Genomic DNA, 12900 nt, shown 5'->3' with positions numbered 1-12900 from the left:
GAGGAAATAAAAGCGACGAGGCAGGTCTTCACCAGGGGGTAAAGCCAAGGAAGAAGCCGGAGAAAATTTCAAAGTCTCTCTACCACTTTTTAGTCCTCGAAGTTAATCCACACAGCAGAATTTCCTAGGAATTTATAAATATCAGCGTTCAAAAGTAACATTTTATAGCTCACTACTGCTAGCGCCTTCATCTCCTGTAATTCCCATACCGATATCCTAACACATTCCCACAAGGGAAACCACTTTGGAGAAGGTGCCCGCCAGAGGAGGAGACATCTTGGGCTCCAAACGTGAGTGCTTTCCACCGAATCACAATAAAAGACCGTGACATGTTACTGAAAGACATAAAGCAAAAAACAAATGAAAGTTCCTTTCTTTCCTATTTTCTCACCCTAAAGTGACTTTCCTCAAAAGCCTCTTAAATGCACTTTGAAGATGCCACTTGAGAAGCAGAGGAGTGGCCTGAGGGCCAGAGGACCCAACCCCAGGCCGCCTCCCTCTGGGTCCTCGGCCTCGGGCCTCCTCCGGGTGTGTCTGTCAGGTTATGCAGGGCCTGAGGGAACCCACGTCTCCCCTGCCAATATTTGTGACTAGAAGCCGGGGTCCCAGTTCCTGCAGATCAACCTCACCTTACTGTGAAGACTGACTTCATAAGCAGAAGAGGGAAGGGCAAAAGTGAAGCAGCAGGTGACGGTGACGCCACCTCCAAAAAGACAGTCCCACCGACCGACCCCAAACCTGAGGAGCAGCTAATGCTTCCTGTTTCTAAAGGTTATCGTGCGAAGAAAAGAAAAAATAGGACGAAACAGGCAGAGAGGGAGAGATTAGGGCCTGAGGTCCCGGGGAGGGGGGGGGGTGGGGAGGCAGAACACATATTCTGGAACAATGCTGGGAGCGCTGACCTGGCTGACCTGGCCTAAGGTCCCTCTAAAGAATGTAACAGACCCCACCTGCGCCCCCTCAGGTGCCCCTAGGAATCTGACTGAAGACCTGGCTGAAAATAAGGAGTGGCATAAAACCTGCGCCACACCAGGGACCACGTGGCCACAGACGGGAGCTGAGCAGGACTGGACGACCCAGCCCCTGTGGCTGCCCAGCAGTGAGGGATGAGGGGAGAGGGATGGGAGCCACCAGAACCTTACAGAACAAGGACCCCTGCCTACTGTCGCGGGCATTCGCTCTCACGTGTCCCCTCTCTGTAACAAGAGCTTCCGTACTCCTCCTTCCTCATCTTCTACTCGAATCAACTTCTGCCTGCTGCTCATTTTACTGTGCCCACACCTTCCTTGTTCGACGCGGCGAGACAACGAACCTCAGTATGAGGCAGAAGTTCTGCGACAATAGTGACAAGCTTAAGTGACCGAACAAACTAAGTGGAAACTACCACCCAAGGTCACGTGTGGGATCCTCCCAGGGTCCGATCCTGTACGGTTTTCTGGGGGCACTGAAGTGCTCCCAATGCAGGTGTCCAAACCGAATCTGTGCCTCCCCACCCCCGTCCCCGTCCGCTTAAGGCCACGTTCACCACGGCCCCTGCCGGACACATGTGGCACCACCTGACCACGGCATAGCCTCGTCCCGGCCCGCCCGGCACACCACTGGACAACTGTAAGCGAGTCAGGGCACAGGGCCACGTCGCGGCTGTGGCCCGGGGCCAGTCCCCGGACTTGTGCAGGCTGTGCCCCCGCCTCTCACAGGAGGTCACGGCCGACTGTGGGCCATTACAAAGACCACAACTGACGCATGCGCCCGGTCGGGAGCCGGCGGGCAGCAGGCACCTGACGGACACGTCGTTCCCGCCTCAGCCCTGCTTTAAGGACAAAATGCCGACGGACGGGCATGGAAGGTCATAGTGTCACCTGTGCTCCACTCTGCTCGCTTTTTGCTGGGGCTGTTTCACTTCCGGGGCAGCATCACAGTGGCACCAACCTCCTGCCGGGCAGCCCTTCCCGTCCTAAAGCACCCACCTGGTCACAGGAGCACTCACCCAGTGTCCCCCAGCCCGGCACCGAGTCGCAGGCCCTCCCAGCCTCCCCGATTTCTCCTTCGAGGTCCCCTCCTCCATAACCCCTTGCGCCCAGGCCACCACACGTCTCTTTGTTGGTTTCCCAATCTCCCCAAGTTCCAATGCCCTCGACCCCATCTAGAATGTTCTACCACTCATGAGGCCTACTCATTCTTCAAAACATAACTCAAGTGTCATCTTCTCTTTAAATCCCCCCTTTGACCCTGGAACCTTCCCGGGCATTCCAAAGGCCTTTCTGCCTACTTCACTCACAGCACTTCCACACCGTGTGCCAACGAGGCGCTCTCGTTTCCAGCAGCTCCGGCCAGACTGGAAGCCCAGGGGCCGGGGACAGGCTTCTCTGGCGAGAACATTCCCAGTGCCTGGCACAGACCCTGTGCTCAAAACGTACAGGACAGCTTCTGCAACATGACCTCAGTATTGTCCTGTGGATACTGCCATCTTCAGGACTGAAAACTTCAGGACTGAAAGTGTCGCTGGTAACTTAAGGTATTTCTAGAAACTTTTTGAGATTTTTAAAATCCAATTAGTTCTAAAGCATATCTCAAAAATATTAAAAAATGCTGAGATAAAATTCATATAAATGCTCCCATTGAAAGATAGATCAGACCAAGTTTCGAGCAAAAAAAAAAAAAAATGGAATCTCTCTATATTAAATGTTTTAAAAATAAAAAAAAATTTTTTTAAACATGAGGATTTCTTTGACTGTGGTCCCATCTTCAATAGCTATAAAATAATATCTATCAAAAACAGTCTTAGTTAATGGTAAGGTATTTGAAGGTGTTCCTTCTACAAAGGTATGCTTAATCTTGGTTGAAAAGAACAAAAGCAGAACATACTTGCTGGTTTCAGTCTGATTTTCCTTTTAAACAAGTGAGTTTAAAAGATTATTTCCTATTTTCAAATGACCTGGACCTTTCTCAAAAACAGATTGTGCAAATTTACCTCCACTAATCATCACAAGGACTAACTGTGTATTTTATGTAACCCACAACTATTATCTGCAAAACTGTTATAAATGTACTTGACAAATAACACAGAAATGAAAAATAATCAGTCTGGATAACACATTTTGAATGTAACGCTTTAAAATCGAGTCTACGTCCGTTAGAGAAAGGAGACCGAGAAACTGTAGCATTTGGTATAAAAGAATGAAGCCTAATTCAATTCTTTTTCAAGAATGTTAGAACATGTGATTTGTGTTTTTTAAATTCCAAATATAACTGGCTGTATTTAGCACCTCCTGTACTTTCCAGTATATTAGATAATTGCACAGCAAGTTAAAAACAAAATAAAGGAAAACATTCCTGCCACCCTCCCTTTTCATAAAAGAGATGGAAATATCACACACACACACACCCCCCACACTGAGTACCTTATAAAGGTCAGTATGAATAGCCCCAAAGAAAGCTGTTTTTTAATTAAAAAAAAAAATTTGTTTTGAGGGTTTAGAGGACTCGGGGGCAAGGGAGAGAGAAAGGAAAACCGGGCTATTGCGGGTTTTGGCAGAACGGACAGGTTAGTGACCGCTGCCCCCGCTTGGCGCCTCGGCGGCCAGGGGCCCCGACCCCCACATAGGTCAGAGCGGCTTCACGGTCTCGTCTGTGTGTGCACTGGGTTTCTGAAGAAGACGTTGTCTGAACAAAGGTGTGTATGACTTTAACAAGCCTAAAACTTACTCACAAGGATAAACCGGTATTCAGTGGCTAGTACTGACATTAACAGCTAAACAGCAAACAAAGAAACACAAGTATTCAATATAGAAAAGTGGTTTTAAAAAGTGCTAACCGTGAAGAAGCAGGAAGATGGGGATCTGCAGTCGCTTTACCTTTAGGAATGTTTATTTCTGTTGCTTCTGATCAGAGATTTATTGGGTATATTGTTTGTGTAGGGAGGGGACACACAAGTTAAGCTTTTTCGACTTGGTTTTGGCAGGAAGACAATGGATGGTTTCAGCAAGGAACTGGCTGTGGACCCAGAGCAAACAGCTGTGGAAGGCAAGGCATGCTCCAGATGAGAGGGGGACATTACTGGGGGTGTTTGCTTAGGTGGCCGGGAGGGGCCCCCTGAATAATACTGGGGTGATACGTCCGGATCCCAGTTTGGAGATCCACGGAAAAAATTTTACCCTTCTGCTTCCTAGCATCTGAATCCTCCTGTGCCTCCATTTCCAAGCCAATTAATTAATGCCATCAAAGATCAGAAATTACCGTTTATCTATAGTAATTTATGAAAAAAGTCATTTCCTAAAAAGATCAGACTATAAAGAACACGATCCATCTCACATGCTTTGTTTTCTCTAATGAAACTGCCATCAAACCAAGGGCCTCTGTGCCTTGACAGGGGCCACGATGCAGGGAGACAGTTAAGACGGGCCAGCCTGTCCTAGCAACCTCTCCGTCGCCTCAGCCCACGGCAGTACAGGCTCAGGCTTCGACACAGAAGAGAACAAAACTTCAAGACCAACTGAGAAGACTCTGCTAAATGTTTCTGCCTTACCAAAATGTTTGTAGCTAGCGAGATGATGGGCGATCTTCGGAAATTACAAGAAAATGTAATTGAGTCTCTCTACATTAAGACTCATTAACTTCAAAAGATCCAGATCAGAAGAAAAAACATTAATTAGCATTTGCCTTTCGAAAGCCAACTATCGGACTACATGCTGATAAAAACAATCCTTTCCATTTAATTAAAAAAACCTGGATGACAAGATAAAAAACAATCATTTTAACCACTTCGATAGCATTCAGTTCCTAATGTAAGTCCACCGACACTCTTCTGAAGGTTGAGAAATAAAAATACTGCTCGTCTGTTTTAAACACAGCGAAGCCGAATGTCACTGTCTACATACCCCCTCCACACTCTGGTCCTTGGATTATGTGTTATGCAGTTGGCCTCTTCATGGGATGTGAAGGGTCACAACTCTGGTTTCTTCCCTAGGGTGAGACCATGACGAGAGAGGAGCAGCACTGTGCCCGCGACGGCGCCCACAAGGGACCCCCACCGGCGGCACTTCGACCATCCACACCCATGACTGTACACACCGGCAAGCGGTCCCATGCTATCTTCTGCACTTAGTGACACATCAGAAGCTCCAGAGGCCTATTTTCTCAGATCGACAGGATGTAAGAGCTATGTACAGATTATCTGCAGAAATCTTAATTTCCTCAAAAGATCTAACATAAACCATCTACAGGCATAAGAACGTAGTTTCGGCAAGATTCCCAACTGTCTTCTTGCTCTGAAATTCGTATCTGAAATAGACTAACACATGGGCTAGATAAGGCATGGTATAAATAAGGTATCTAACATATCTATGATAGGTTTTCAAACTCTGTACCTTCAACAGAATATCCAAAACTAATCTCTCTCCCCTCTTAAAATACACAAATTTTGTTGATAGCACATTCATATCATCGAGATCACTATACTAACAACACAACAAAGGCAAGAATAATTGTACTTCTATTGTTTTACATAAGACACTTACTTTCAGAATATAAAACCTATCTCCCCAAAGGGATAACCACACATTGGTGTATTTCGTTTTCAATTCTGTGGATCAAAATTAAAACACAGCTTATCTCTGATACCTATATAGTTTTAAATCCTGGGTTTTTACAGTGAATTATCTCTGCAGATCTTTAACCATCATCAAGTGTCAGAGGAAATGCAATTCATGGCTTGCACCACCTGAGGGCACTCCTAAAAACCTTTAAACAACTTTCAGAATCCAGTTCTTGCCTACTAGAATGAGGGAAACCCAGTCCTACTTGAGGCTCATGGGCTCAGTAGTGGCTTCAAAAACGTGTTTCAGAAAACACTTGTGTCTTCATACGAGGTGAGATGATAAATACATGTAATTTCTATCCACTGCACATTCTCTGAGCCTCACATCCGTGCAACAAAAGCTGAGGTTCTAGAGAAGAATGAGCATAACTAATTTACAAATGACAGGGTTACAAATTTACTAACTAACCAATCTCATAAGACTATCTTCAGGCTCTACGTTTAGCATCAACAAACAAAGTTCACCTTTCTGTGGAAAACAACAAAAATTCAAGAATTATTTCAAATCTATTTAACACATACACACACATGGCACCTCGGTTCAAGGAAATGAGTAAGCCTGGACACCGTACCTGTTTCCTGTGAATTCAACACCTCTAAGGCATGCATCATGGCACTTGCGAAGACATTGGCATCCTCCTTGCTGCCAAAGTTGAGGCCATACACCTGTCTGGCGTCTCGCCACTGGTGGAAGGTCTGTGTAGCTTGATTGTACTTCAACCCTTTAGGAATGGCACAGTTTATCACGACCTAAAAGACAGTAATTCCTTATAGAGTCAACCCAGTAAGTGGCAACATCAACAAATCCTGATTGGATAGACTCATTCAAAACTGGTCCTGATGGACCTTGGCCAAAACAAAACAAAACAAAACAAAACTGGTTACAACAACTATCAATGGTAAAATCAGCCTGTAAAAATAACAGTCTGACGGAAGTTAGCTGTCTGATGGTTACAAAGGTCTGGCCTTTAAACAGTAAATCAGCAGGACAAAAGAAAATCCATATCTTCGTTAAATATATTTTTAACATGTTTATTAAAGCATTATCGGGACGCCTGGGTGGCTCAGTCGTTTGAGCGTCCGACTTCGGCCCGGGTCATGATCTCGCGGTCCGTGAGTTCTAGCCCCGCATCGGGCTCTGTGCTGACAGCTCAGAGCCTGGAGCCTGTTTCGGATTCTGTGTCTCCCTCTCTCTCTGCCCCTCCCCCGCTCATGCTCTGTCTCTCTCTGTCAAAAATAAACAAACATTAAAGAAAATAAAAAATAAATAAAGCATTATCAATTCAGAAAGCATACAAAACGTAAGCACGTATCTCAGTGAACGTTCCCACGTAGCCAAAATCCTGATGGAGAAATAGGATGTTAACACCAGAAACTTCCTTCCTAAATGCTCCACCTCCCAAAGGCTCTAGCGCAGTTCCACCTGCCAGATCAGGCCTGCAGCTTTCTGAACTTCACGGCACATGACTCAAGTACAACTGTGTGTGGGCATCATCGGTCCGCTGCGAGCGGCTGTGCTTTGTCCTCCCCCGCTGCTGCTGCTCGGTGGCACTCCATCGTACAGACCATGCCTACTGACCCATCCTCCCAGTACTGGACATTTGGATTACTTGCAGTTCAGCGCTATTAAAAGCAGTGATGTCACGAACATCCCGCACGTCTTCCGTCTTCCAGTACGTGAGCGCCCACTCTGTCGGGCGTATACCCGGCAGTGGGGTGGTCACGGGCCAAAGATACGTTCGGCTTCAGCAAAAAACTCCACGTGGCATTCCAAACTGGGTCTGCCAATTTCCACTCCCCTGGCAGCATGCGACAGCTTGCACGAGTGCACAAACAACACCACGTTATTGGAACTGTATTTCTCTGATCACTAATGAGATTTAGTGCTTTTTCATGTTGTAACGGCTATCTGGATACCTTCTTTTATGAACACTGCTTTAATTAAATCTCTTGCCCGTTTTTGTACTGAGCCATCCATCTTTTTCTTTATTGATCTGGAAGAGTCCTTTATGTATTCTGAACAAGACCCCCGTTAGCTGTGCTGCAAATATCTTCTCCCCTAACGGTGTCTTCCGATGAATGGAAGTTCTTAACTTTTATTCGGTCCAAATTAGCCTTCCTTTCCTTTCACAGTTAATGCTTTTATAACCTGCTTAAGAAGTGCTTCTCAGTCCCAAGACCATGAAAATACTATCCCGTGTTACTTTAGGAGCTTTATCATTTTAACTTCCAGAGTTACATCTCCAATCCACCCGCAGACGGTTTAGGCCTCTGGTGTGAGAGAAGGCTCGAGTTTCCTTCCCAGGACGGCCGTCCAATCGATCCGGCACTATTAACTGTGCTTCGGGTTTCTACTTTCCACAAACCAGGTGGCTAAACAGCTCCATTTTGTTCTACTGGTCAGATGCCCACCTGTGAGCCGAAAGGAGAGTGTCTCCCTCATCGTAGGCTTCTCCCAAGCCTTGACTGCCGCTGGAGTGCTGTCCTCCTTACTCTGCCCTTCATCCTTCCAGGGCTATCTTCAGTCCTGTGTGCGGCCACGGCTCTGTATTCACACGATTCATTCTGTGTCGGTTATGCCATCTGCCAGTCTCTGCTTTTCACTGGAGTGTTCAGTCCACTTATGATGTTTCATATAAATTTGGGTCTAAATCCATCCTACCTTCTTTTGGACTTAATTATTACTACCCTTCTACTAGCTCTAGTCACACCGCTGTTGTGCTAGCGGCTGCCCTAGAGATCACAACAGGCACCAAAACACGACTGTCACATTTATGCAACAGCGGATCGCTTAGGATTTGCCCACATTTACACTTTCTGCTGCATTTTATTCCTCCTGCCCTCTCCAGGCTTCTGAGGGGACCCTTTCTGATCCCAAAAAACACGCTTTAGAACTTCAATTTCTTTCGATGCAAATCTCCTCGTGATGAATTCTCTCCATTTTTGTCAGAAAGTGTCTTTAATTCACCTTCATTCTTGGAGAGGATTTTTATCAGGTACAGAATTTAAGGGGGTCACTTGTTTTCTTCCAAGCCCAGTACCTTCCTAGCTCTTGCTGGTTCTGCACCACTGGTCAGCTGGGCAGTCAGCTGACCACTCTCGCTCGCTTCAGTCTCGTTTCCACTGGCAGCCTGCAGGCCTCACGCTGCGAGGCGTGAGCGTCCGGTGTTCGCGACGGGACAGGTTTAGATGGTTTTCTTTCCATTTACCTACTTTAGGTCTACAGCATCTCTAAGTTGACATTCTATTACAAACTTGAAAATTATTGTTCATGATCTCCTCAGTTTTTCTTCTGCCCTCCATCGTCTCCTCTCCTTCGGGCCCCCAATTACACACACAATTTCCACTATATTCACTAGGTCTTTTTTCCCTTAATCCCCTTCACCCCTTTTGCCCAGCCCCCCCACCCCGCCCCCCCCCCATTTATTCTCAAGATTTACGAGCCTTTGTTTTTTAGATTCCACATGTAAGTGAAATCCTATGGTATTCATCTTGTCCCTACCCTCCAGATCCATCCCGGTCGTTGCAAATGGCACGGTGTCTTTCTGTGTACCTGGCGGAGTAATCCTGTGTTGGTCATGTGTCCCAAATCCACTGTATCCTCGGACCTAGGATTTGGGCCTGGGTAGGGCCAGAGCCATGGCTGGGTTAGGGTTCGGACCCAGGAGAAGACAGGGGCCTATCCACCCACAGTGCAGAGACCTCTCCAGAGGGCAGAGTTGAAGGCAAGGGTCACAGTTTCTGTTTTAGGACTACACTGAGGTTTGGGTTAAGATTAGATTTTCGCTCAGGGGCACCTGGGTGGCTCAGTCGGTTAGGCGTCCAACTTCGGCTCAGGCCATGATCTCGCGGTTCATCAGTCCAAGCCCCGCTTCGGGCTCTGCGCTGACAGCTCAGAGCCTGGGGCCTGCTTCAGATTCTGTGCCTCCCTCTCCCTCTGCCCCTCCCCTGCTCACGCTCCGTCTCTCTCTCAAAAATAAACAAACAAACAAAAAAAGATTAGATTTTTTGCTCAGAATCATACTCTCCAGTTCCATCCATGTGATTGCAAACAGCAATGTCCTTCTGTGCTCCTGGCTGCGTAACATTCCACCGTGTACACATACGTCTCCTCTGTCCATTCGTGTGTCAGTGGACACCTGGGTTACTTCCACATCTTGGCTACTGTAAGTATTGCTGCAATAAACGTAGGGGTACATATATCTTTTGGAATTAGTTTTTGTTTCCCTGGGTCTCTTAAGCTCTTTTTTATACGCCCATGTTTTTCTCTCCCCGAGTGTCTTAGCTTCAGTCTGAACATTTTCTTATGATCCGTCTTCCAGTTTACGAATTCTTTTTAGCTGTTACTAATTTGTCGTCATAGTCATCACTGACCCGTCAGTATCAGTTATTCTTCAATTCTGAAATCTCCTTTGGTTCTTTTTTTCAAGCTGCCAGTTCTCGGCTGAAATTCTCACCTTTGTGCTATTTCCCTGAATATATTTAGTATTAGTTATTTTAAAGTCAATTTCTGATAATTCAGCTAACTGGATGGACTCCCAGTGGATCTGTTCTATTACTGCTCCTCTTGTCTCCTCATATGCCTGGTTACTTTGACCTAATGCCAGACATTGTGTGTGGACAACTGTATGGAAAGTCTGAGACCCACAATGATGCTCTAGTTTTCCAGGGAAGATTTATGTTTGCTTCTGGCAAGCAGCTAGGAAACTAACAATCTGAAGTCAACTTCATCCAACAGCGAACGAAGTGATTACAGGCTGGGTTTCAGTTCCCATAAAGGCCAGCCTCACTCAGAGTCAAACCTCTTCCCACAGGACAGGGCTTCTGGGTCCCACATCACAGCCTGGGGATTACCAAGAAAGCTCTCCCCTCATTAGCAGGCCCTAACTTTGGATTTTTGTTCTGCCGGTCCCAGGAGTCTGCCAAAAGCTCTGCTCAGTCCTCTTTCAAAACCAAGACATGACTCAGAGGTCTGAAGCTGGGCTCACTTCTCTGGGTCTCACTTCTTTCTGATCTTGGACCCAGAATTCTTCTTTGTCATGTAGGCTCTCCAAACACAGTTTCTTCTTAACATTCTGTCCAATTGTTTTAGTTCTCACAGAGAAGCTCTATGTTACCTCATCTACCAATACCCAAACTTGAAATTATTTTTAAAATACGGCCTTATATTATAAAATGTATAAAATATGAAGACCTTATACTAAGTGAAATAGGCCAGACATAAATCGACAAATGCTGTCTCATTCCACTTATCTGAAATACCTGGAAGAATCAAACTCATTAAAAAAAAAGAGGAAAGAAAAAAAGATAGAATGAAGGCTGCCAGGGACTAAGGAAGAGGAACACAGGGACTTCCTGTTTAACGGATTTGGAGTTTCAGTGTGGGAGGATGAAATGGTTCTGGAGATGAACAGGGGTGATGCTCAATACTGAATCGTACACTTAAAACTGGGTAACACGGGAAATTTTACATTGTGTGCACTTTACCATAATTTAAAAGAGGATGGCCTTTTGTCATGTGATGTTTATAAGCATCGAGGTGGGGGGCCACACACAAGCCATCCATAAAGGTGTAAGTCTCACCGCAAGGTGGGTCTGTATCCCTACTTGGCAATCAGTCTGAAAAGGTCAGACAAAAAAAAAAAAAAAAACAGCCACATTCACTTTTTCAATTGTTCAGTAACAGAATGTTAAGAGAAGGGGGGGAGATTATTACTTAAATCACATTATGTCATCACTGGTTCACTTTCTCCACTGTGAGAAATTTAACACGTTCATTCAATTGCTTCATTCATTTTTAACTTTCAAGGGTAGGCAGTGCCATACATCACCTCGAGAAACTTTATTTTTTATTCATTGATTTTATTTTATCAAGTAGGCTCCACACCCAACATGGGGCTTGAACTCATGGGCCCTGCAATCAAGAGCAGCGCCCTCCACTGACTAAGCCAGCCGGGCACTTCTCTACAAACTTCACAAGTAAGGGAAAGCCCGCGTGTTCATTTAACACTAAATGTTTGCTGGGTGTCCACTAGGGGCGCCCTCACGTCCAGACCTGACAATAACGCGCAGGTTATTCTCTAGATTAACGGTGACGTTCCATCCTACACGTGCTCACCCACTCCCCGCCGGACCCTAAGGAGCACACTGTGCACTGAACGCCTAACTCTTCCTGGTCTCCTTGGTTCAACACCTGATCTCATCTGCGAAGTCGTCCACGACCCTCTTCCCTGTCTTCTCAGCAAACATCCTTCTTGTATACCTCTCTGTGCTGCGAATGGCACGTACCAGGCTGAAACCACTCACCGCGTGTCTTCCCCCCCATTCCCTACTGACGCCCTCCTGCAAACCCAAGCACGGTGCCCAGAACACAGGAAGCACCAAGTGGGAAACAAAAAAAAGGGGGGGGGGGGGGGGAGGAGGTGATTTTTTAAACGGCTCTTACTACAGAAAGTTTAGACACTGTTTAATAAATTATAGTCTGTTTCAGCTTCACTGATAACCATTGAAAAATATAACAAGGTACTCTGGAAAACCAATTATTTATCAGATTTATTCTTAGGTAATCATTTTTGTTACTCCAAGCAATATCTTTATAAAATTATACAGCTGACCCTCAAACGACAAAGGTTTAAACCACATGGGTCTACTTACCCACAAACATTTTTCCAAAATAGTCTTGTTTACAGTCCTGTAAGTGTATGTTCTCTTCCTCATGATTTTAAGAACATTTTCTTTGCCCCACCTTACTTTAAGAACAAAATGAATAATACATATAAACTACAAAACATATGTTCATTGACTATGTTATTGGTAAGACTTCCAATCTAGGGGTGCCTGGGTGGTTCAGTCGGTGAAGCGTCCAACTTTGGCTCAGGTCATGATCTCACAGTTTGTCAGGCCCTGTGCTGACAGCTCAGAGCCTGGAGCCTGCTTCCGATTCTGTGTCTCCCTCTCTCTCTGCCCCTCCCCTGCTCACGCTCTCAAAAATAAACATTAAAAAAAAAAAAAAAAAAAAAAAAAGACTTCCAGTAGACAGTAGGCTATTAACAGTTAAGCTCTGGGGGAGTCAAAAGTTATACATGGATTTCCAACTGCACGGGAGGCGATGCCCCTAACCCCCAGCTTGTTCAAGGGTCAGCTGTATTTTCAAGTTGTTTGTTGCTAGTTAAACTGCTCTTACATCCAGCAACCATGATGAGCAATCTTACTAGTTCTCATATTTTATCTGCAGCTGCTCTTGGCATTTTTTATGTACTTCAGTGAATAAGGTCAACTCTGTTTCCAATCTGTATAGCTTGTGT

At 45.6% G+C, this 12900-nt stretch overlaps 1 protein-coding gene across 12 annotated transcripts in view; it reads right to left on the bottom strand.

Annotated features, from left to right (window-relative positions):
• The window catches only part of ENAH (ENAH actin regulator), a 70658-nt gene that overhangs the window by 55235 nt on the left and 2523 nt on the right, over positions 1 to 12900 (bottom strand). For all 12 annotated transcript variants that reach the window (XM_040451925.1, XM_040451932.1, XM_040451934.1 and 9 more), the window contains exon 2: positions 6169 to 6346. In XM_040451925.1, coding sequence (XP_040307859.1) covers positions 6169 to 6346 — 178 coding nt within the window. The remainder of the gene's footprint in view (positions 1 to 6168; positions 6347 to 12900) is intronic.

Source organism: Herpailurus yagouaroundi, unplaced genomic scaffold, assembly GCF_014898765.1.
Source record: "Herpailurus yagouaroundi ecotype Mexico unplaced genomic scaffold, PumYag 205, whole genome shotgun sequence".
Taxonomy (NCBI): Eukaryota; Metazoa; Chordata; class Mammalia; order Carnivora; family Felidae; genus Herpailurus; species Herpailurus yagouaroundi.
This window is presented reverse-complemented; position numbering and strand designations above follow the sequence as displayed.